Genomic DNA, 22,589 nt, shown 5'->3' on the forward strand with positions numbered 1-22,589 from the left:
CATGATAGCCATTAGTTCATAGTTTTCTAATTGTACCATGGTTTCCAGTTTCTTCTGCTTGTTACCCATGCTGAATGCAGTGGCGTAAGAGAATAAGTCCTCAAGATACTCTCCATTTGCTTCAGTGCCAAGGGGGTTGACTTTAATTAGGACAGCTCTCTTTGTAAATTAATTCAGTCTTTGTACCAAATTGGATGACAAGCGATCACAATTCATATGGGGCAAATCTGACAAATGACAGCCACAGACAGCTACAAACAGCAGAAGATAATGTCTTTTGTCAGTTCAGCCATTACTTCAGTGAGGGTCTGATCCATATGTCTGATCTGATCATGTATCTAGCCAGGGTGCAACTTGTACTAGCTTCATTTGCACTGGCATAGTGAAAGCATCCCTCTTCCACGTGCCTAGGAAAAAGCCTAAACAAACTATATTGCAGCCATTCCCTATCACAACTTAAGCAAAGGCCACGTGCACTTTGAGCTACAGGGCATTTGAGAAAAGATGGCCCAGAACTGCTTTTTAACATTGCCCAGCTGGTCTTTTTCCTGATGCTACTGAATCATAGGAAAGTAATGTGAGTAGTTCTCGTTTCAGTATAATATGTATAGATACCATAGATAGATAGATTAGACAGATAGATAGATAGATAGATAGATAGATAGATAGATAGATAGATAGATGATAAAATATAGATAGATTAAATATAGATAGATAAAATATAAATAGGTGTCTGATAAAATATAAATAGGTGACCTCAGGTTAGGAATACTCACTCATGGGTCTAATTTTATTAACAGTAAAAAAGTTTTAAGAAACAGCTCATGTGACACAACATGCCTCTGTCAAGAACCTTAGACTGCTTTTTGTAGTAGAAAGCTCTAAGGATCTGTGCTGCAAAGCGGTACCATCTCATAAAGCAGGACCCTGGTGGAAAACTGGCAGATATGGCATGTAAGCAGAGTTGAGGCTTTTTAACCTTCATTATGAATACCTGCGATAGTTCATTATATACCTACTGCAATTCCGCAGAACAGTGCGGTTTTTGTTTGTTTGGTTTGGTTTTCCCCATGCAGCATGAAGGTGGTACAAAGTCCTTTACGTTAAGAAATACACTGAAGCCGAAGTCTTCCTGCCTTTGGGCTCTTTTTTTTTTTTTTTTTTTTTTTTTTTTTTTGTGTTCGTAGGCGCTTTAACTCTTCTACACCAGCAGTAGGTGCCCCCGCTTTGCTCCACCCTTCAGGGGCTGGCCAGGGAGTTCCATCTCTGAGGGATGGTCTCTGGCCGCCAGAACCTAGGTGAGGACTCACGGTGAGGATTATGCTTTTTGGACGTTGGTATAAGCTGGACAACAAGAGAAAAGTTTCATCTATCCTGCCTTCTCCGTCTTCTGCTACCGTGTACGGTGTGAGGACTGCCGCATGCAACAGCCTGCAGTAAGGGGCTCTGGACATCTTCCTACTGCTGAAGCTCTCCTAGAGGACCTCACGGATATTTCAGGCTGCAGGAGAATGTACTGGGGAAATCACGTTAGGTAAGTTTGCCTGAGCTGCCGGGGATCTTCTCTAGCCAGGGATGCTTTTCGTTTTATCTTTGAAAAGTTCACGCACCCATCTTCGGTTTAGTGTTTGTGTCTTATTAGCACAAATTTATTTCACTTCATGGTCTTTTCGTAGAATTGTTTTCACTGTGACGCTGGTCTGGCAGGCTGTTCATTTAGGAAAAGGTAAGAAAAACTCACCACCCCGCCGTGTTTCTCTTGTACATTTATGGTGTACATTTCTTCGTTAAAAACCACCCTTCCCTCCCCTATTTGCCCTTCTTGTCAAGGCCGTGAAAAAGAAGATGTGGAAAGTCTCAATGCCACAGCACTAAAGCAGCAGCCCAAGAACGAAGGGACTTTTATAAATGCACTCAATGACATGAATCAGAGTTACGAAAGTAGAAAGCAACAGAGTTCCAGATCATTGGTACCTTTCACTGGAATTACACAGAGTAGGTAACATTATTTATGAAAAAAATTCACAAAATTGTTTTTAAAAGAATTAAATTACAGTAATTCTTTCACTGTTGTCCTGGAAGATTCCAGCCTGTTAGTTTTCTGTGGCCACTCAGGAAATTATGATAAAAATTTAAGGTAGAACTGGGGTTCTCTCACTTGCAAAATGTGCTAATGAAAAACAGGGAATGGTATCAGAAATTAAGAAGGGTTTGGTCCCTTGCATTTACAAAAGCGTATGTGGAATTTTGTAACATTCTGTTCAGTTCTTAAAATTCACCGTATTTCATAACAGTAAAACGTAATTTAAAAAAAAACAAAACACAAAAACACAAAAAGTTTGAGTTGCCTGAAAGCAGCAGTAAGAGGGGGAAAAAGTTACTCGGGTTTCTCCCACATATATAAAGTTTTATACTGTTGTTCAATTCCAGGAGTCTGAGAAAGACTCGAAGGAGCATTCTCCTCTCAAAACTAAGTAACTCTTCCCAGTAACAAAGCCTCCTTTATTGAAAAATAAGCATCACTTTCCAGTAACAATACCTCATTTCTTAGCGTGATTGAAATCTCTGTCTGTCAAAGTGAAATATTTCACCTGAGTACATGCTGCTGCTACAGGATTGCCGGGCGTTGCTTCTTCACCATCCTGTAATCCTTAGTTGTTTGTTTCTAATCCTTAACTAAACAAACTACATTTAGCTGAACAAACACTCCTAACAGGCATATAATTTTATTGTCTCTAAAAACAATAAAACTAGATATCCAAAAGATACTTTGGCAACTGAGAGAACAAGTGAGGAAAAGGTGAGGTTCCCAGCCCACAGGGTGCTTGTTAACTTCTGTAATATTGTCTTGTAGGTAAAAAACTGAGCAGACATTGCTGCCAAAACGGAGGGACCTGTATCTTAGGGACTTTCTGTGCCTGCCTAAAGCATTTCACTGGCAGATACTGTGAATATGATGAGCGGCAAAGGTAAAAAATCTAGACCAAAATCAGAGACTGAAGTGCTCTGAATGGTTATTTTCTTTGGTGGGGTCAGGGATGTACCAAATGTCTCCCTTGTAATTGACAGCAACTGCGGCAGCATTGCCCATGGCGCCTGGGTGCTGAAAGGCTGTTGGCTGTGTCGATGCGGCTACGGGACTCTGAACTGTCTGTCAGAAATAATGCATGGGAACTGTGGTAAGAAATGGCATTTAATGAAATATTTTTATCCTGTGGGTGACAGAGTTGGCTTCTGCAACGGTGGGGCGCCTGGAGAATGCTGTGTGTGCTCTATTTAGATTTCTACAGTGGGCTGTTTTCCTTCAGAGAATGTTAGTGAAACAGTAAATTACACTGTTGTTGCCTGCATACAGTACATCACATTAAATACTTTCAGATCTTTATAATTCTGTGCAGTAAGAAACTTCCCACTGTTCTAAATTAAAATTACATAGATTAAATATTTCTCTGTTCTGCAAACTCTGCACGTCTATGACTTCACACTTCACCAGTACAACTAAACTACATCCAAGCATACAAAACATGTTTCTTAGATATCGAAACAGAAAAAACCCAGTAGTGTAAACTGGTGTAAGTAAAATCCTGTATTATACTAAAAAAACTAGTACAAAAAACTTTCTTGTTCTCACATAAACTACTTAAAACATGCAATCATCAGTCATAACATATAAATGGCACAAAACTAATCTGAACCCTATTTTAGATCTGTATGCTCATAATGTTCTTATTCAGAGTTCTAAGACGGAGTGCACACACTCAAAAATTATATGTAGCCATGTCCTGATCAGTGTAAAGTAGTGCCATCCAGTCTTCTCAAAAGCACTATATTTAAGTCAAGTCTTTCTACATCAGACTATGAAAATCCCTGAATAAACTGTTGAATTTTTAATCAGCTAGCATAAAGACTTGAAGAATTGCTTTACAGGTATTACTTTCCATGGAGAACTGGCTACTTTGATCCAGACTGTTTTCAATACTCTTGAGATGACTAATAAGGGTTTAATAATACTTCTTTTCAGTGACAAAATCAATACAAAATACTCTTGCCCTTTCCACTCTTAATGTCTCAATCCCATCTTGTGCTCGCCTATAGTTGTGCCAATATCATTAATTAGCAGGGTAAGAAAACAACAAACCTAAAGAGTTTCAAGGTTCAGTTGCACCCCAATGAATAGCAGCCTCTTATTTCTTAACCGGATTTCTACTTGTTTAGCAGTGACTTAAAGCTGTGACTTCTGAGTCATACCAGCAACTCGGATGTAAATACAAATTTCAAACCATCAGGTAACATCTTTGCAAGCTCAGACCAAAAAAAAAAATATTAAAACCCCACCACCAAAACCACTTTTCCTTGAAATTTTCTATCCCGAGCTATTGTATGTGGTATACAGCTTGCTCATTAAACTCTTTAAAAGACTTAACCGCTTGGGTGTTCACCTTTGAATCAGCCCTATTGTTTCTTTCCCATTACAGAAGCAAAAGACATAATGGGCCTCCACATGCTCAGGAAAAGCAGTCTACTGCTTACTATTCCTGAGCTCGAGCTTAAAAAAGACAATAAAAGGTGTCAATGAAGAACGCCCTGAGCAGGGCCTCAGTGGCTTTCACCTAAGTGAGGGTATGGCTTTCTGCTTGTGCTAGAAGTGAAGTTCCTCCTTGTTAAAGGAAAGGTTAAAAGCCGACATTCAGGCTTGAGTGCATACCTCTTGTGAAGTTCTTCCTCTTGCTTTTGCTTGGTATTTACTTTTGATTATTCTGAGATTAATGCCTGCAGGAGCTGATAAGTGCTATCAGTTGCTCCTCAAACGATCACTGATGGGACATCTATTTACATCTCTCTCCTGAGAATAGTCCCTTTGATTGGCTTTAACAGCTGATACCTTTAACTTAAGTATCTGTGAGATGTCAGAAGACTTTACAAATATGTTGAAAGTCCTTGTTTTCAAATGTACATATTTACTTACTAACCATCTCATTTTCTTGATTTTTTTTAAGAACTGAAATCAGAAAAGGAGGAAATTACCAGACTCTATTCTAATGGGTTCAGATTACAGCAAACAGTGTTTGTAGTCGCTTGCCTACTCACCATCCTCCTGGAGTTCTGCTGCTGGCCGTTGTGAAACTGGACAAGGAGAAATATATCTTTTTTTTAATTCTATGAGCTACAGAAGACCCTTCTACCTACATGTTGAAAGCATATTAAGATGTATTAGTTAATGCTAAAATGCTTGGGTTATTATAAATTGAGATTATATAAATGTGAAGTATTTATTATTATATTGTATTATTACTGCTATCAATGTCTGATTCTAATGATTCTTTATTTCTAAAATACTGTTCTTCCAGTGGAAGCAAAACCCCCAATGTTCTATGCCTAGGTATTTTAAGTTATAGTAGACTCCTTTGTACACAGTACAACTATTTTAACAAATAAAGCTGATTTCATCTCTGAAAAGCCATATATTTATCATTATTTAAACTTGGAAATTCTTATCTACCATTGTCATTACCTTGTATCCTGTAAGAAAACAGCAGAGTAGAATGAATGATCAGAAATTTGAAGAGACAGGGAGGGTTTTAAGAATAGATACCCTTCAAACCCTAATACAGAGAACTATAAAAGTTACATAATCTTTCAGTTTTTACTATTGTTTACTTAGTTATACATATGTATAATCTTAGTCAGGAATCATATGTGTTTTAAGAACTCATAGCTGATGGTTATTTGCCTTTTGGGGGTTTATTTTATTTCACATCCTAGAAATACAAGCTCCTTTTCTTTTTTAAAAGGAAAGCAAAAAGCAACTTTAACTTTTTCTATAGTAAAGCTGTCTTGATTTATACAGCATTTAAATATGAGTTTTTCTAGGCTGTAAAATACAAACATCTTGAACATGTAAGTGCATCTGAAGTTTGTAAAACACCAGAAACAGGTTTGTTTTGAAGAAATTGCAAAGACAAGCCTAAAACATACATTGAAAGTAGAGCCACCATGTAGTAACAATCAAATTCATAATTTTGTTTACTAAAAAGGCATCTTTAATGAAGAAAATCCTTACTGTATTTTCAAAGTTCAATATATTTCATTCTTTAAAAATTTAATTGTTTTATTTCGTGCCACAAATCAAGACAATTCAGTTATTAAGCTGAGAAGGATGAACCACCAACAAATGACATAATATTATGGCTACCTTTAAATTTATGAGGAGGCTCAGAGGTGACCTCATCACTGTCTAGAACTACCTGAAGGGAAGTTCTAGCCAGGTGGGGGCTGGTCTCTTCTCCCAGGCACTCAGCAATAGGACAAGGGGGCACAGGCTTAAGCTCTGCCAGGGGAAATTTAAGTTGGATATCAGAAAAAAATTCTTTCCAGAGAGAGTAATCAGGCATTGGAATGGGCTGCCCAGAGAGGGGGTGGGTTCCCCATCCCTGGAGATTTTTAAACACAGATTGGACGTGGCACTGAGTGCCATGATCTGGTAAATGGACTACAGTTGGACCAAGGGTTGGACTCGATGATCTTGGAGGTCTTTTCCAACCCAATTGATTCTATGATTCTATGATTCTATGATTCTATGACTATTCAGAAACAGACTTTTTCAAGGAGTCACTGTGTAAAAACATATTAAATATTGCAAAGGATTCAGACTGCTCCTTTCCATACTCTAGATTTGAGTTGAAAGAAAAGACTTCTTACTCTTCACATAAGATACACTACACTAGAAATGGTCCTTATTATTTCCCACGAATGGGGCTGTACCCATATGCCTGTATTTCCACAGACCAGATTAGGATAATTATTTATCAAAGACAACAGCTGGAGGAAAATAGTTGTGCCTTTACCTGTCAGATACTGAAATTGCAGGAATGTCTCTATGAAAACATCTTTGCTGAGAAGTGTGTAGGCAATGTAGCTTCTAAAATGCTTCAAATAGTCTACTTTTTCAAGGAAAGCAGCAAGATATGTGGAAAACACATAGTACAGTAAAAAATCTGACTTAATATTTTTTATTCCTATATGATAAATATAGAGAGCTATTAGAGATTGCAATTAACAGAAGAGTATTTTAATACAGATTTTACAATAGAACATCTATTTCTGTTTAATAACACCCACAGCAGATTTAATTAGGAAAGGCTGCTCTGAAATAACTCCTTATGTAGATGAGCCTGTGTGCCTGCAACAATCATCCTGATGGAGTTATTTGTTATTGGGTCAGTCTTTCTTGTAGAATTAGAGCAACTGAAAAGTCTAGCAAAGCAACATTTTCCTGCTGTACCAAATCATCAGTCCAAGGCATCAAATTAGATGCAGCCTGGTTCAGTTCCTAGAGTTTCACAAAAACGTATGGGGAACTTAAATAAGTAATTCTAATGATACCCGTGAAAATTACTACTAACTCCAAATTTTAGATTTTAAAAATCTTCTTTAGAAAAAGTGACAGAAGGTTTTTGTTTGTTTGTTTTTAAGATAACAACTCCTTTGCTCCCTATCTTATATCATTGCATTCTGGAAAATCTGAAAATTACTGCTTCAAGATGGTTTTATAACAACCATACTGTGGCAGAACATCCCCTCAGTGATGGTTAGTTGTGGAAGATATTTGTCTCATCTTTGTGTCAGAGTTCTTGAAGCTGTGAGAAGGCAGAATGAAGGAGAGAGCCTGTTGCCCTTGCATACTTCTGAAGTGGAGGCAGCCACAGGAGTTGGTTGAATTTGAGGAGAAACAGGTATCTCCAGTTAAAGTAAAACAAGAAGAGAAAAAAAAGAAAACCCAGTCAGAAACAGTCCCGTACACAGTCTTGTTTGCAAATAAAAATGTAATTAAAAGGGTGGAAAACAGAAAGAATGAAGAACAAAGGAAAGCACACAGTCACAATCTTTGCTTAGGTTAAAACGGTCTCCGCTTTTATCTGTCTCCAGCTGCTTGCAAGAACAGAAAAAAGAAAGCATTATTTTCCTTCCCTGCTACCCACGAGTCCTGGCCAGCCTTCTAACACTGCAATTACAGGCACTTTGCTAAGGTTTGTTTATAGCAAACAGCAATGCTTGCTCCCCAGCCTCATGCTAACTCACAGACCACTCTGTCAAACATGGCAAGTTCCAGCAAAGTAGACATCTGTTGCTACACGTTTATGCATGTGCCCTCTCCATATGCAGCTACAGAAAAGACCCTTAAAGAGAAGTATTTATCAGGTGATCCACAGACCCAGAGCCTTAGATCTGCTTTCACTCCTCACAGTTGACTCCAGAACTATAACAAATGGTGCACCCTGCAGCTGGTCTCCATGGCTTCACCCCTGCAATTGCTCCAGCCTCCACCACTCCTAGGGACATGCCACAGCTGATAAGAACCCAGACTGGGGAGCAGTGTGGTGGAAGGGCTGCCTACTCAGTGGCCAAGAGCCCCTAGAGCTGGAGCTCTGCTGCTAAGCACAGGTATACAAGGGGATGCTGCCATCTGCCCTTAACATGCTTCCTGTTTAAAGGAAGTTATTTGTTTTGCATAAAGGCCATGTAATGCACAAAGGTTTTCTCATATAAACCTGGAAAGCCAACTTGCATGTATCAGATGCTGAGAAAGTGTCACTCATCTGTGTCTTTGAGTATCTGATGGTTATCTCTCAATGTGACTTGACTTCTATAAAGGAGATACAGATTTCTGTTGCCCCTGAGAAGTGTTAATGTACCCATAGGTGCCAATAGCCTTCCCTCACCTAGTAAAAAAGGTATTTTTCCCAGCCAATGAAAACAGAATTAAAAGTGATTTCCCAGACTGATTTTTCCGGAGTTGTTTGGGATTAGTTTTTTTGGGTTTTAATTGCCACATATGAGATGGCTAAGGTCTACCCCAACACATTTTGCTATTTGTCTTTCATTGACTCTAACAGTGTCAGTAGGCTATATGTCTAGATTATTACACCCACTAGTTTCATGTGCCTGAGCAAATATACAAATATACAACAACTTTCTATTTTGTCTTCCATCGATTTGAAGGTTGATATAGTTTAGCAAGCTGGCTCATGTACTCAGCAGCCCTGTGAGTCAGAGAATCACAGAATAATAGACTATCCTAAATTGGAAGGTACTCACAAGGAACATCAAGTCCATCTCCTGTATCCACACAGGGGAACCTAAAAGTTAAACCATATATTTAAGAGCACTGCCCAAAGTTACAGATGTATGTCTTGTGAAGGAATATCTAGAAACCCTGAAATCATCACATGTAATTCACCATCTGGCTCACCTTTTATAGCACGATCATGTATAAGCATGGCAGACTTAATGACAACCCAGCAGCTGTATACTTGTGCTCTGCAAAATTACCCAAGCGTTGTGAGTACTTCTTGTGATTGCAAAGCACATTCTTGGGCAGAGAAGATATTAAAAGGTAATTCCCTCCATATTTGGCTGATTGACCTTGTCCTTGGCTGATGCTACTGTGAGGGTGGCTTCTTGATAAGGACATCAAGCTACCATATGGCACTGGAATAAAACCAGATGCCTAATGCATGTTGGGCCTAGCATTTGTCTTCCGGTACATGCTGTCACAGCAATAGCTTTCATTAGCAATTGCCTTCACCTCCTGCAGCCCAACTACATCTTTACAAAACTACAATTTATAATTCAGCCTGTGAGGCTTCAGTTCAGATATTATCTGCTTGATAGTGTTTGGATTAAATGCTGGGAAGGTACTACCAGGACAGAAGCATTGGTAAAGGCCCAAACATAGGAAAGGCATTGCCCATTACAGTTACAGTTTGAGAAAGCGCATTTTCTGGCTGAGCCTCCAGCAGCTGGTCCCATGGACTCAGACCTCTTTCTCTGCCAGCTGAGATAATTCTCTGAGCTTCACATTGTCTGGGGCATAGCTGGCCACCTTTCACTGGGCACAGAGTTTTGTGAGCAGAAATAGATGTACAAACTGTGATACTTCAAATCACAAGATTTTGACAGGACTATGAGAGACATTTTCAACCCATTCATAAACAGTTTTCTGACACTGTACAGCACAGCAGTGCTGAACATCAACTTCCTTTATAGGAACGGCACATCCTGCATCTCTTACCGGCAATGTGTCTTTTGCCTCTTCTCTACAATGAGATGCCCACCCACTAAACAGAGAGCTTAATATGACTCATACCACTTCTAAATCATTACAAAACATTTTAAATAAGAAAAAAATCTCATATAGAGGCCAAAGAAACAGACAGTTCTGTCTCATGTACTGGCATAAAATCTCTAGTCAAAGTCTAGAGTGGGGAAAGTTGTGCTTCTGGTTTTCATGTCACCAAGATTATGTCTTTCCAAAAAGCATGAAAAGGAGTACCATGAAAAATTTAATTAAGATAAAGAAGTGGTATAATGCTGGAAAGCCAGACTTTGCAAGAGCTTCTTTAAATAGAATAAGCAGAAAGTCAGGGACAAAAAGACAAATAGGTATCAAAGATCTTTCCCACCTGACTTTGTACATGAATTCTTCTAAGGACTGTTTCTTGCACCAAAAACTTTTAAAAAGAACAAGATTAACAGACTTGTGAAGTCCCATACTTACACGTTAGCCCTGTTCTTTCAGTCTCTACTTTATGTTCCCTTACCTCAAACCTCTATAATTCAGCACCAGTACCAAAGCTCCTTCCTATATACAGGGAAGAAATCCCTACTGGAAAACAAAGTGCCAGTATACATCTTAATTAAAAATGAAGGTACAGTATGGATGCCACATGATATCAAAATGAATTGAGCCCTGTTTTCCTGTTTGCTGTGCTAGTGTTGGTTTGTTAAACTAAGTCAATAGCATTTATGATGCGTACTGGTAACATAGCTGGAAATTTTTTTTGGTCTTTGAGGGAAACAAGAAATATAGAAGCATGCTCCTTGCTCTGTGTCTCTGCCTTCCACTGTTCTTCACCATGGCTATACCCCAGCACTGTCTGTGTGGACATGTGAGAAGCAAGTCAGTGGAAACAAAGACTTGTGCAGAAACCATGTGCAGTACAACACCTCCAGCAGTGCAAGAAAATGCAACAAAAGCCAATTAAGTACATTCCTATGTTGTATTCTGCTTTTATCTGAGCACATGTGATATTCCTGTCATTAGCTATGCTAATCAAAAACAACAGGAAAAGTTCAACAGGATTAAAACACATAGTCCAGCTGCTAGAACAGGGAATCACCTATGCAGGTAAAATTAAGTAACAAATGTGAGTTCAGGTGCCAACTATTTACCCAATATTGCAACTTTCTCAAGTAGGTTGAGTTGATAACAAAACCAGGAAGGCATGTATCTACTGTTCCCTTTGTACTGGTGTCAAACACAGCCATGAAAGTCCACTCACTTATCCATCCTAAACTTTCTTTTCTGATTCTATTGGCCTAGTTTCCAGATAGACCATCTTTGCTGACAGAGGAATGTAGCAGAGATATGAAGCAAAGGTGGAGGAGAGCCCACAGTTAGATAAGCCAAAACTGGTTATGTAATCACTGCTTTAATGTTAATAGCTTAATTATTCAGAAAGATTTTAGTTATCCTAAATGCAGAGGCAATCACAAAAATTAATTGCAAACGGACAGAAAATCAGCTTGTGAATTTCCATTCTAGTATATAAACAGTACAACATGCCATGGGAGCAAGAGAAAAAGATAACTATTTTCTTGGCAAGACTAACATCATGAATGGACTTATTACATAGCATTTTGTCATCACTTCATAAAGGACATTGAAACTTGTAGAAGTTTCAGAAAAAAAGATATCGACATCATTTAAGACATGAAAATATGCACTACAATGAAAAGCATGGCGAAATCCATTCATTATGAAAGCAAGAATTATGAGTAACTTCTTCCCCCAGAGGATCACATGGGAAGATACTCAGTCTCATTACTTTGTTGAGCTGACAGAGCTATTTTAACTGTTTTACACAGTAGTACCCCAACACAGCCAGTGTAGCTTTCACCAGAAGACAAACACACCACTCATCAGCAGTGGTTAGAATTTAGATTCCTCCAGTATTTGCAGAGAGGCTGCTTACTTAAAGTCAATCAAGTCAACGAGCTGGCACTATGGCATGCCTGTTGGTGTGTACATGTACACATACAGCAAATGAAGGTAGTTCTGGAGCAGACTTTGTTGCCACAATCGTTGAAGGTTCCACAGGTGAAGAAAGAGAAATCCCAAAGAAATAGAGCTAAGAAAATGAGACATTATTAGCAAGCTTTATACTGATTCATTGCAAACAATAACATGACAAGCTATGTATGTGAATTGCAATCAGCATCATTGTGTTAAAATGTGGCTATATTATTGGCTGTGCTGGTTGTAGCGTGCCTACAAACACTGACCAAGACTGAGATTTTTATGTGGTAGGCACTGTACAAGTGCATAGGAAGAAGGAACTACCCTCAGCAACTGACATGCTGATGGATTAATTTCTGACAGTTAACAAAGTATCTGCCACCACAGTCTGGTTCCATAATCCAAGGCAAAACCCTTAGTCTGCACACACTCCTACTTCAGTCATGTTTTTATCAGTCCTGTTGGTTTTGTTGGTCTTTTCCACCTCCTCTGTACTGTTCCTAGATCTCATCAGCACAGGCACCATTCACCAGGAGATGGCATCATTAGAAGTAAATAACACTGACTCTTAAACTTCACAAGTCAGACATAAGTGTGAGACTGAATATAGCACTAATGGATGACTTCCTGAACCTGACAGTACTGATAAAACTAACATTCTCAAAGCAAGCCATAACAAGTATTTGAATGTAAGGTGTGAATTTTTTAAACATAAATTTCAAAAGATGAAGCTTTGGCTGCTATGTATCTCTCTTTATGCACTAAGGCTGACTTAGCAAAGGCTGTTCTTATTGTAGAATCAACAAGGGAGAGTTTTTCTGGGCAATAAGGAGAAAGAAAAATCTCAGGGTGGTAAAAGGAGCATACAATTATAGAAATGTTATCACAGAACTAAAATTATGGGCAATAATATTTTTTTCAAGTGGCTTTCATATCACCATTCTACTCATGTTAAATCAAACTTGCAGCGAGTGAATAAGCTTGATCTGACCTAATGCACAGATGAGTAGAGATTCTTATATCCCTGTGCAAAGACTTAGAGAAAGTGAAATAATTACCTTTAATCTTACTGTTCTATCAAAGAGACAAAGGAACCCACTTGCTGAGTTAAGTGTGTCAGAAAGACAAATTATACCAGCCCTGTGTGCATGGATTCTGAGGTGTTGAATACTAATTTTAAAGGAATTTTATCAGATACCCAGATGAAAAGAAGTAACAGGGACTTGTTACTTTTCAAGAGTATATGCTTTGCCTGACTGCTAGTAATTAAAGTTTGACAACTTGTCAAGATAAACATATAAAATGGGCTTGAAAATATTTGTTTGCAAAATCACTCTTTCATATAAATACTCAAATCTTGGAACATTTCATAGAGTGGAGATAGAAAAAAAAGACTATGGTATTTTGATATCTTTTGGAGACACCATAAATAAGTACCCGATGATAGGTTAATTAAAGCACTTCACAGAGCTCAGCCTTATAGATCGATGATAAATAAGAAAATGTGTCAGTGCATGAAATAACATTCCCAAGAGATAAATTAGTTATCTGCTGCATATATTGTTTTTCCTTAACACTTTCATGCAGTGACCTTGATATTCTGCATATGTAATTATCTTACCTGCAATAAAAATATTTCTTTAATAATTCAAACTATATTGAAACAGTAGCTGTCATATATGCAGCCTGGTCTCCTGTACTGTACCTTTCTGCTCCTGAATACTGGTGAGAACTACTGTTAGGCAAATCAGAGGGTTGCTTTAACATCATAAAAGCGATGAGTAAATACCTCCGCCTGTGATAATGTTTTCAGGAATTAAGAGTAAAATTAGACTACTACTTTAGTTATGTACCCCAAATCACAGAAACACTAAGGTCAGGAAAAATTGTGTGGTGCTCTGGCTAGTTAACTGTTTTCTTTTAATGAGTTGAGGAAAAGTCTATGCTGGATGCCCATTGTCCAACTGCTATAGAATATCCTAAAGAGTAAAGTTAAGCCAACATCATACCTGAGCACCTATTAAACAGAAAGCAGAAAAAGCCCCACAGACTTTTATTTCATTCAGCCAAGAATCTTCCAAGTATTCATATACTATCTCACTACCTATTTGTTCTCTCCCTGCCATAATCTACCTGCAAACCCATATATATTCCACAAGTACTACACCTTCATTTCCGAATATCATAGCCAACTTATCTTCAATCTTGATATGTAGAACTATTTTCTGCCCCAAATTCTTCTAGCTGGTACATGGAACTGACACACACCCACAGATCTGTGGAGGATCATCTCCCACAGAGTCTGCCCTCTATTACAAATTCAGATGAAACTCAAGACCAGAGGTCTGATTTCTACCCCTTCTGTAATGAAAAGGCAAAAAGGCCCCCTAAGTGCCAAAAGATGTGAATTTCAGAAATGTGCTGAAGATAAGGTAGGCAAAGATCCATTCTGAGAGCTACTGGATCAAAAAAGAAATTTGAGTAACTTTTAAGGGCAGGTTTAAGAAGCAGTTTAGGAAATGAAAAATGCAGGAGCAGTATCATACTTCAGAGCCTGGTAAATGCTACTCCCCATCCTTAATCCAGTCAACAGAAAAATATAACATAACATAACATAACATAACATAACATAACATATAACATGACATAACACAAGACAACATATAACGTAATGTAACGTAACGTAACATAACGTAACATAACATATTTTTCAGTTATGGCTGAAAGTTGCAACAGATGATTTTAGAGATGGTGGGATTTCATTTTGGTTAAAGGGTCTATACTTCTCCATAGACTGGTTTGTAGCACATTTTTCTGATCTTCTTTTTATTCTCCACTAACATTTGTGTTTCAGGCAGGACTGACAATTCAGAATCTATGACTAATATGTTTTTAACCATTTTTGCAGTTACCTGGCTAAAAAAATCACTCCAAATTTCTCCAGAATACGTGGTTGTACAATAACCACAAGCCTAGAAATTCATTCCAGAAGGTAAGTCTGGAAAGGAGAGGCCAGATTCTTCATAGTATGTTGTGAAATCCTGAAGCATCCCTCTTGTTGTTCAATGAGTTTTAAGAATGCTGAAATATGTACAAAACACAAGGCAGCATACCATGGGTACAGATGTGAAGTTTCAGGGTATAGGGACCGTGCTGTTTGGAGAAGGAGTCGCTAACATAAGTGTTAGATTTGCACATTTCATATTACCTTACATGTTTTGCCTTGGCCCATGCAGTCACTCAGTGCAGCTAGTTAGAAAAAGAACTCAAGGACTCAGCCTCACACTGCTGCTTGTAGATAACTTCTGCACCAGCTCCTGGCAAAACCATGGCAGAAAAGGAGGAAGTGGTCAAATAAGAGTAGTAACTTCCAGGAACGTAATAAAAGCTTACCAGTGTAAAAGGAAGGTATTGCAAATCAAAGTCTCCAAAAAAGCTCAGTGTCCTTGAAAATAAATAGTCAACTCCCTTAAAGTCTTAAAAAATATTAGTTTGGAAATAGTGGCAGGACTACTGAAAGACACCTACAAAGGATGAACATAAGGAAGATTTATTTTCATGATGAGAATCACATATGTCTCTCAACTGCCTACACAAGATTGTGAAGATGAAGTCAAATGGGGGAGTCACAAGGGGTTCAAGCTACACTCTCAGAACTGGAAACCTTCTAGCCAAGATTAGAGGAACCATTGGTACTGATTTCATGGGGCTTACATTATACTGAAGGAGGTTACTATTTCAGGCTTATGTCGTTTATAGGGTTGACACAGTTACCTTAACACCAGCATGTAACAGGGAGGTTTTGCCCTCTCTGCATCCCCTTTGTCCATAGGGCTTTTCATTTTCAGAGTACTTATCAACGTATGTTCTGCCTGCTGACTCCAAGGTCACAAGAATATCTACATGACTAGTGTCACAGTTTGAAAAATGAGTAGATGTAACAGGAGAAAACTCACTTAAAGACTACTCGGAGATTTCCACACTTTCACATTTTCACCTTACTAGTCTGACATACTCAAATTAATGGACTTCCATTACAAACTCCTACAATTATGTACACCATTTATGTATTCAAAGCCAGAAGGCAACTGATACATAATACAGTACACTAGGGTCAGGTTGTCTTGTCACATTAAAATAAGTAGTTTTCCAGAAGAGTTTGATACAGAAGATTTGTATGTTTACATACAACCTAATGGCCAGAAACTTTGAGCAGTTAGTCTATACAAAGGACTGGAGAGAGAAAGAAAAAAAAAGAAAAAAATACTTGTTTTAAACACGATGTAGAGCAGCAAACACCGCTCTGAGTGGTGAAGCCCAGTGAGTACTGTGTTGTCCTGATCAGAAGTGAAAATGACATAAACATTGACAACAATAGTCTTCGCTTCAGGACAAAAAATTTCTATACAGAGGTGGAAAGCAGGAAGTATATTGCCTTCTGGTGCTTATGGGTCTTGTTTCAGACAGAATAATTGTTCGATACTTGGAAGTTTTTAGTTTTGCTGGTTCACTGAAAGAAATTACTAATTCTTTTGCAAAGCTAGCAAAGAAGGTTGTCCTTAACGTCTGTTGTCAGATGGAATCATAGAATCTTCAAATGCTTTGGGTAGAAAGGGATCTTTAAAGGTCATCTAATCCTAAGCCCCTGACATAGCCAGTGACACCTTTCACTAGATAAGGTTGCTCAGATTCCAATCCAATCTGACCTTGAATATTTCTGGCGATAGGTCATCCCCCATATCCTTTGGCAGACTGTTTCAGTGTTTTACCAGCTTAATCATTAAAAGTTTCTTCCTTTTATGTAGTTCAATCTACTCTCCTTCAGTTTAAAACTATTGCTCCTTCTCCTGTCACAATAGGCCCTGTTAATAAAGCTGTCCTCATCCCTCTCATAGGCCCCCTTCAAGTACTGAAAGGCCACCACAATGTCTTCTTCAGGTTAAACAACCCCAATTTTCTCAGCCCTTCCTCATAGGAGAGGTGCTCAGATATTTTGTGGCCTTCTTCTGCACCAGCTACTGCAGGTCTTTCTTGTGTTGAGGATCCCAGAGCTGGACACAGTACTTCAGTTGGATTCTCATGAGAGTGAAGTGCATGGAGAGAATCACTTCTCTTGACCTGCTGGACATGTTTCGCTGATCCAGCCAATGAAACGGTTGGTTTCTGGTCTGCAAGTGCACATTGCTGGCTCATGTTCAGCCTCTTGTCTGCCAGCACCCCCAAGTCCTTCTCTGCAGGGCTGCCTGCTCTCAACCTGCTCATCTCCCAGAATGCATTGAAATACAGGAGTTTGCCCCGACTCAGGTGTAGCACTGTGCACTTGGTCTTGCTAAATCTCACAGGTTCAAATGGGCCCAGTTCTGAAGCTTGTCCAGGTCCCTCTGGATGGTATTGCATCACTCAGACAGATGAACCGAATCACTCAGCTTGGTGTTACCTGCAAAGTTGCTGAGAGTGCACTTAGTCCCTCCATCTATGACGTTAATCGAAATATAAATAACTATGATCCAGATGTGGACCCCCTGAGTGTCCACCACTTCTCTCCAGTGTTCATCCAGACATGGAGCCACTGATCAATACATATGGATGTGACCATCCAGGCAATTCCTTACCCAACAAACATTCCAACCACCAAATCCAGCTCTCTCCAGTTTAATGAGAAAGATGTTGAAGGGGATTGTGTCAAAGGCCTTACAGACATCAAGATAGATGACATTCATAGGCCTTTCCTTGTCCACTCTTTGCATCACTCCATTGAAGAAGGCCACTAAGTTGGTCAGGCAGGACTTGCCCTTGGTGAAACCATGCTGGTTGCCTTGAATCACATCCCCATTCTCCATGTGCCTAAGCATAGCTCCTAGGAGGAACTGTTCCATGATCTTTCCAGGCACAGAGGTGAGGCTGACAGGTCAGTAGTTCCCAGAGTCTCACTTTCTACCCTTTTTTAATACGTGTACAGTGCTTTCTCCTGTATCTGAACTATGTGCTTCATCCATCAGGATGTAACCTTCATTGTGTAAACAAGTTGCTCAGCTGTAGAGTAGCATCACAAAAAGGACACAAACACAAGCCAGGAGCAGGACATTTTGTGACCACTACTCATGTCTCTTCACTAACACTTCTGTGTACAGTATGTACAGGAAGGAAGATAAGATGATATTTCAGGGAGCAGAGCTAAGTACAAGGGTGGACTTTGAGAACACACCTACACACAAGACATGGTTCTGTAATTTTCTGACCATATTCAATCTTGTACTCAGTTCCAGAAATGAGAGGTTATTTTCTGGATAAAGTAACTCTAGAGCAACTTTAGCATATACTGAAGAAATTTGGCCTCCAAGGTAAAGACATTGTATAATACAACTTTTGGTAATTGCTAGGGATATAATAGCTCCTTACATGAATTTGATTTATATGTCTGACACATTAAATATTTTAAAATTTTATGAGCAATACATATGTATACAATAGGTAAGGAATGAATTTGTTCTATTCATGTTCAGAAAAACATTCCTAGCTGATGCAACAAATTTTTTATTGCATTTCAAGTTACTGGGGTCCTCTTTCAACTATGAACAAAAGATTCAGCTTTTGATATAGAGTAAAAGGTATTTAAATCCATACTTGGGAAGTAGTTGAAGTGATCCATTTGGCAATAGCACTGTATTTATCATCTATTTATCATAGTGCACTATTTATCTTCTATACTAATTTGCTTTAGCTAAATACCCTAATGTGAAGAAAAAGAAACAGGATAAAAAACTCCCAACCAACACTCCTATTTGCTTCATCCCTCCTCAAAGTTTGGCTGTTTCACAGATGACAGATCTGTGTCTCCAAACTATTCACATAGACTGTCTTGGCAACTAAACAAGCAGAGTGTTTGCAGTGCTGGGGATGCCAAAGTCCACTACCCTATAATGGCTCAGGCCACTCCTTGCTCTCTTTTAATTACATGATCTTAATCTGTCATGATTTAAATTTTACTTAACACATACCTGGTACCTTCATAATCTTGCCGGCGGTCTTTACTCACTGAGGATTGTTTTAGCAAAAGACTATGGTAAGGGCAGCTTCTAAGAGCTAATGGGTCTCACTGTTTCCAAGAAGCATGTTGCTGACAATCTTTCACATCAGACATTATTTTTCATGACTGGATTCAGTGCAAGGGTTGAAATTAGATTTCTTTCCAGGAAATAAATGGGACCTCTGATCTCACATTCACATTCAAACTCTCAGGCCAGCCAGAATAAAGTCTGGGTCTCTATTTAATGCTAACTAATCCAGCCTTAAAAAGATCCAAGATGCAGTAAAAGACAGCCTGCTTATAATTTTGGTTAATTGGCATGGTAAAGCTCTGAGATGGAATGCAGCTAGATCACTTCCCTCCAAAACACTGGAAAGTGAGTACAACTGAGTATGTCTATGCTTGGTTCTAAGTAAAGTGCGACTTGAGTTAAAACTGGGGTTCAGCTGGGGCACAGCAGGGGTGCATCTATACTAGCCTTGAGGTATTTACACAGGGACTCCAACAACAGATTCATCCATGATGATGAAATTTACTTTTAAAAGCAAATAGGAATGTGTATGGACCTTTATCATCCTTCTTATTACCTTACCTTCTTTCCAAGGAAAATAGTTCAAATTCACCCAAAGATGATCTTGAGCTTCCATAAAGAAAACAGTGAAGTAGAATTTGCCTCTATCACACATATAGAATGGTCAGACACTTAAGTTCTGTAAAATATTAATATGCTACCCTAACTCTCTGCTTTCCTATCACCGAAGTATCTGACATCATCCCATGGAAATTAATACCAGAGTCTCTGTGGACTTTTGTTTAATTTCTAGCAACACATTTGAAGTCTCCAACCATTCCAGTTCATCCAATTTAACTAACTGAACAGCTCAAAATTTGGCTAGATGGGAACTATACTACTATAAAAAACACAAGGTGCTGTATTACACCACTGACATACTGTTTCTCCCCACAATTTGTGTGCCCCAACCTCAGCTCAAACAGTATGTGCAGTGCAGCATGCTCTACATTGGCTGATTTTAACAGAGGCTCAAAAACTTCTTTCCTAGACTCATTAAACTGATGCCTAAGGGTGTCTAGAGCAATATTGTTCCTAACTCCAGTGTCATAGTAAGATGGAAAAACATCCAGGCCAAGATTGCAGGCAAAATTGCAGGCAAATTCCACACACCATCATACAAGACTTTCTGGGCACATCACTATCAAAGTTCATTTGGACTGTAAAGTAGTTTCAAACACATGGCTGTTCTAGAAGAGAGCAGGTGACACCAGCAGCTTTTTCCTTCCTCTGTAGAAAAATTCCCCCCTGCAGTGCACAGAGCCAGCTAATTACACTTGCATGGTAAAGCATCTAGGTATCTAGCAGCTCCAGGGGGTAAATTTCAGCCTCATGCAATTTAAACGGCTAGAAAACTTTTACAGTCCTGGAAAAAAAGAGAATCATGAAAAAGCTGCAGACAGGCAACTAACGAGAGAATTACAAAATGTACTTCTATGTCACAAAGGCACTGTCATGATTACAATTAACACTAAAAGACCTCTATAAATATTTTAGCTGTCATGTAAGGTCAATAAGAAGTTTCATTTGGCTAATAAAACATACCAGCTCTTCAGTCTGCTGCTTTACTGACCTTGAGATTATCCTTTAAGTGGCATTATAATGAAAACAATTGTGTTTCACAGGCATGCATGATGTGATGTATGCACCATCCAGAATGCACTGAGAGGAAAAATCCAGTGTAGATAAAAGATATTATGGTACACAGAGTGGAATTCCTACTTCTACTTAATGCTGATTTTTTTGTTCTTTAAACATGTCACCACTGTCCAATCCAATGCTTGGCCCGAGAGAAGAAAAATACTTTTGTAAACCTCAGTGAAATTAGGTGACTTCTTCAGTTGCCCAGTCATGACAATTTTTCTCATATACTTTAATCCAACATGCAGTGTCATATCCAGCACACAGTGCTAAAAACTTTTAAGCAGGTGTGTTTTCTCCAGATGTATTCTGAGAGATATAAAAAAAAAACCAAAGCAGGATTCAGACCAATGCACATGTCAGAGAGGAACAGAGAAACACCAGATTCCCTGCACAGATGCATGGCACTGGCTGGAGAACAGTCAATTGAGGAACCTCCTGCCTGCTGTCTCACTCTGGACTACTAGGCTGTAATCTGATGATTTTTCAAAGGCATGTTTTAAAACCTGCATGTTTTAAATATTTACAGAAGCACGAAAACAGTTAACCAACTTTCTTGGGAAGATAGACATCTAAACCAGTCAGACTCCTCCTACCTATTGTCTAAGTCAACTGCTTAATTCTGGAATTTGTGAAGCTTGGACAAGGCTGCTGTGACCTGTCCTGCTCCTGGACCAATGTTGACAAAGTCCAATAGTGACAGAAATCCTCTCTTACCTTCTAACTGCCATTGCATTAATCGACTATGAGAAGAATGTGAATACCAGATGCACAGTGAATACAAAAGAAAGCTACCCCAACAACACTCTACAGTATCTGCTTATAAAACTTACCTCTCTGGATTTTATTTTCTCTAATATCAAAGAGGCATCAGAGGTTTACTTAATTGGTAAGTTCATGTATATCCTGTACAATATCTGTTACTTTCACCTCTTCTTTCTTAGCTTCAGGTCTAAGAATGCACACAGAGTAAAGGGGCAAGGATGACAAAATATAGGCAAAATGTACCAGGATTACTTGTGTGAGGGTAAGAGCTGACTGCTACTTTTATTTACAACTCTCCCACACATGAACAACAGCACACAGAGCATCAAGGCAAAATTTGATTGCTGCAGGTAAGTAACACGTCAGACCCCCCCAAAGGTTTACACTTTGTCAGTTATTTTGCCTATTCTGCTCTGGTCTCTGCTAACAATATTAAGCAGGTGTTTACAAGAACTTGGCAAACTAGAGATGAGAGTTGTTATACAAGCAGGTTCTGGTAAGCAGCTCTGAGACTTGCTTATGAAGTAAACAACGGCCGAGGTCCAGAAATACATGTTCTGGTCTGATGATCCTGGACACTGAAGTTCCCTCCTGAAATTATATCGTTGCAAATGTTTATGGAAGGTATTATCTATATATAACATGAAAAAAGCCAACCAACCAAACAAGAACAACAACAAAACCACACCAAAAAACAAAACAAACAAAAAAAAACCCTAAAAACAAAAAAGGGAAATTTTGGCTAGATGTGTTTACTCGGAAGAGAAAATTACTCAACTTCTGAGTCAAATGGCAATGAAGCAGTTATGTTGCTCTTCAGTACCACAGTGTTTATCACCATCGCTGCATCATGTCTGGGCATCAACCTCTCTTTATAATACCGTATTATTTTAATAGTCACCCAGCAAATTTTATTTGTTTGTAATTTCCAAAGCCACAAGAGTTGGAGTTGGTTTTCCAAAAATAGAGCAATCAGTTTTACCTGTGATATGTTGTTTTCTTTTTCC

General features: G+C 38.7%; 1 protein-coding gene across 1 annotated transcript; it reads left to right on the plus strand.

Annotated features, from left to right (window-relative positions):
• Positions 1-1,421: 1,421 nt before the first annotated feature.
• Positions 1,422-5,122, plus strand: LOC139684831 (cryptic protein-like). The gene is made up of 6 exons (XM_071581168.1): positions 1,422-1,534; positions 1,677-1,726; positions 1,831-1,995; positions 2,855-2,969; positions 3,070-3,179; positions 4,998-5,122. The coding sequence occupies exons 1-6, from the start codon at positions 1,422-1,424 to the stop codon at positions 5,120-5,122; spliced, it is 678 nt and encodes a 225-aa protein (XP_071437269.1).
• Positions 5,123-22,589: the final 17,467 nt, after the last annotated feature.

This window comes from Pithys albifrons, chromosome Z (assembly GCF_047495875.1).
Source record: "Pithys albifrons albifrons isolate INPA30051 chromosome Z, PitAlb_v1, whole genome shotgun sequence".
NCBI classification, from domain to species: Eukaryota; Metazoa; Chordata; class Aves; order Passeriformes; family Thamnophilidae; genus Pithys; species Pithys albifrons.

What these genes read in the sequence shown, in the direction of transcription:
- LOC139684831 (XM_071581168.1), top strand. Translation starts at nt 1,422, where the DNA reads ATGCAACAGCCTGCAGTAAGGGGCTCTGGACATCTTCCTACTGCTGAA. An exon ending in TACTGGGGAAATCACGTTAG is followed by an intron (nt 1,535 to 1,676) that starts GTAAGTTTGCCT and finishes GTCTTTTCGTAG; the next exon opens with AATTGTTTTCACTGTGACGC. An exon ending in AATAATGCATGGGAACTGTG is followed by an intron (nt 3,180 to 4,997) that starts GTAAGAAATGGC and finishes ATTTTTTTTAAG; the next exon opens with AACTGAAATCAGAAAAGGAG.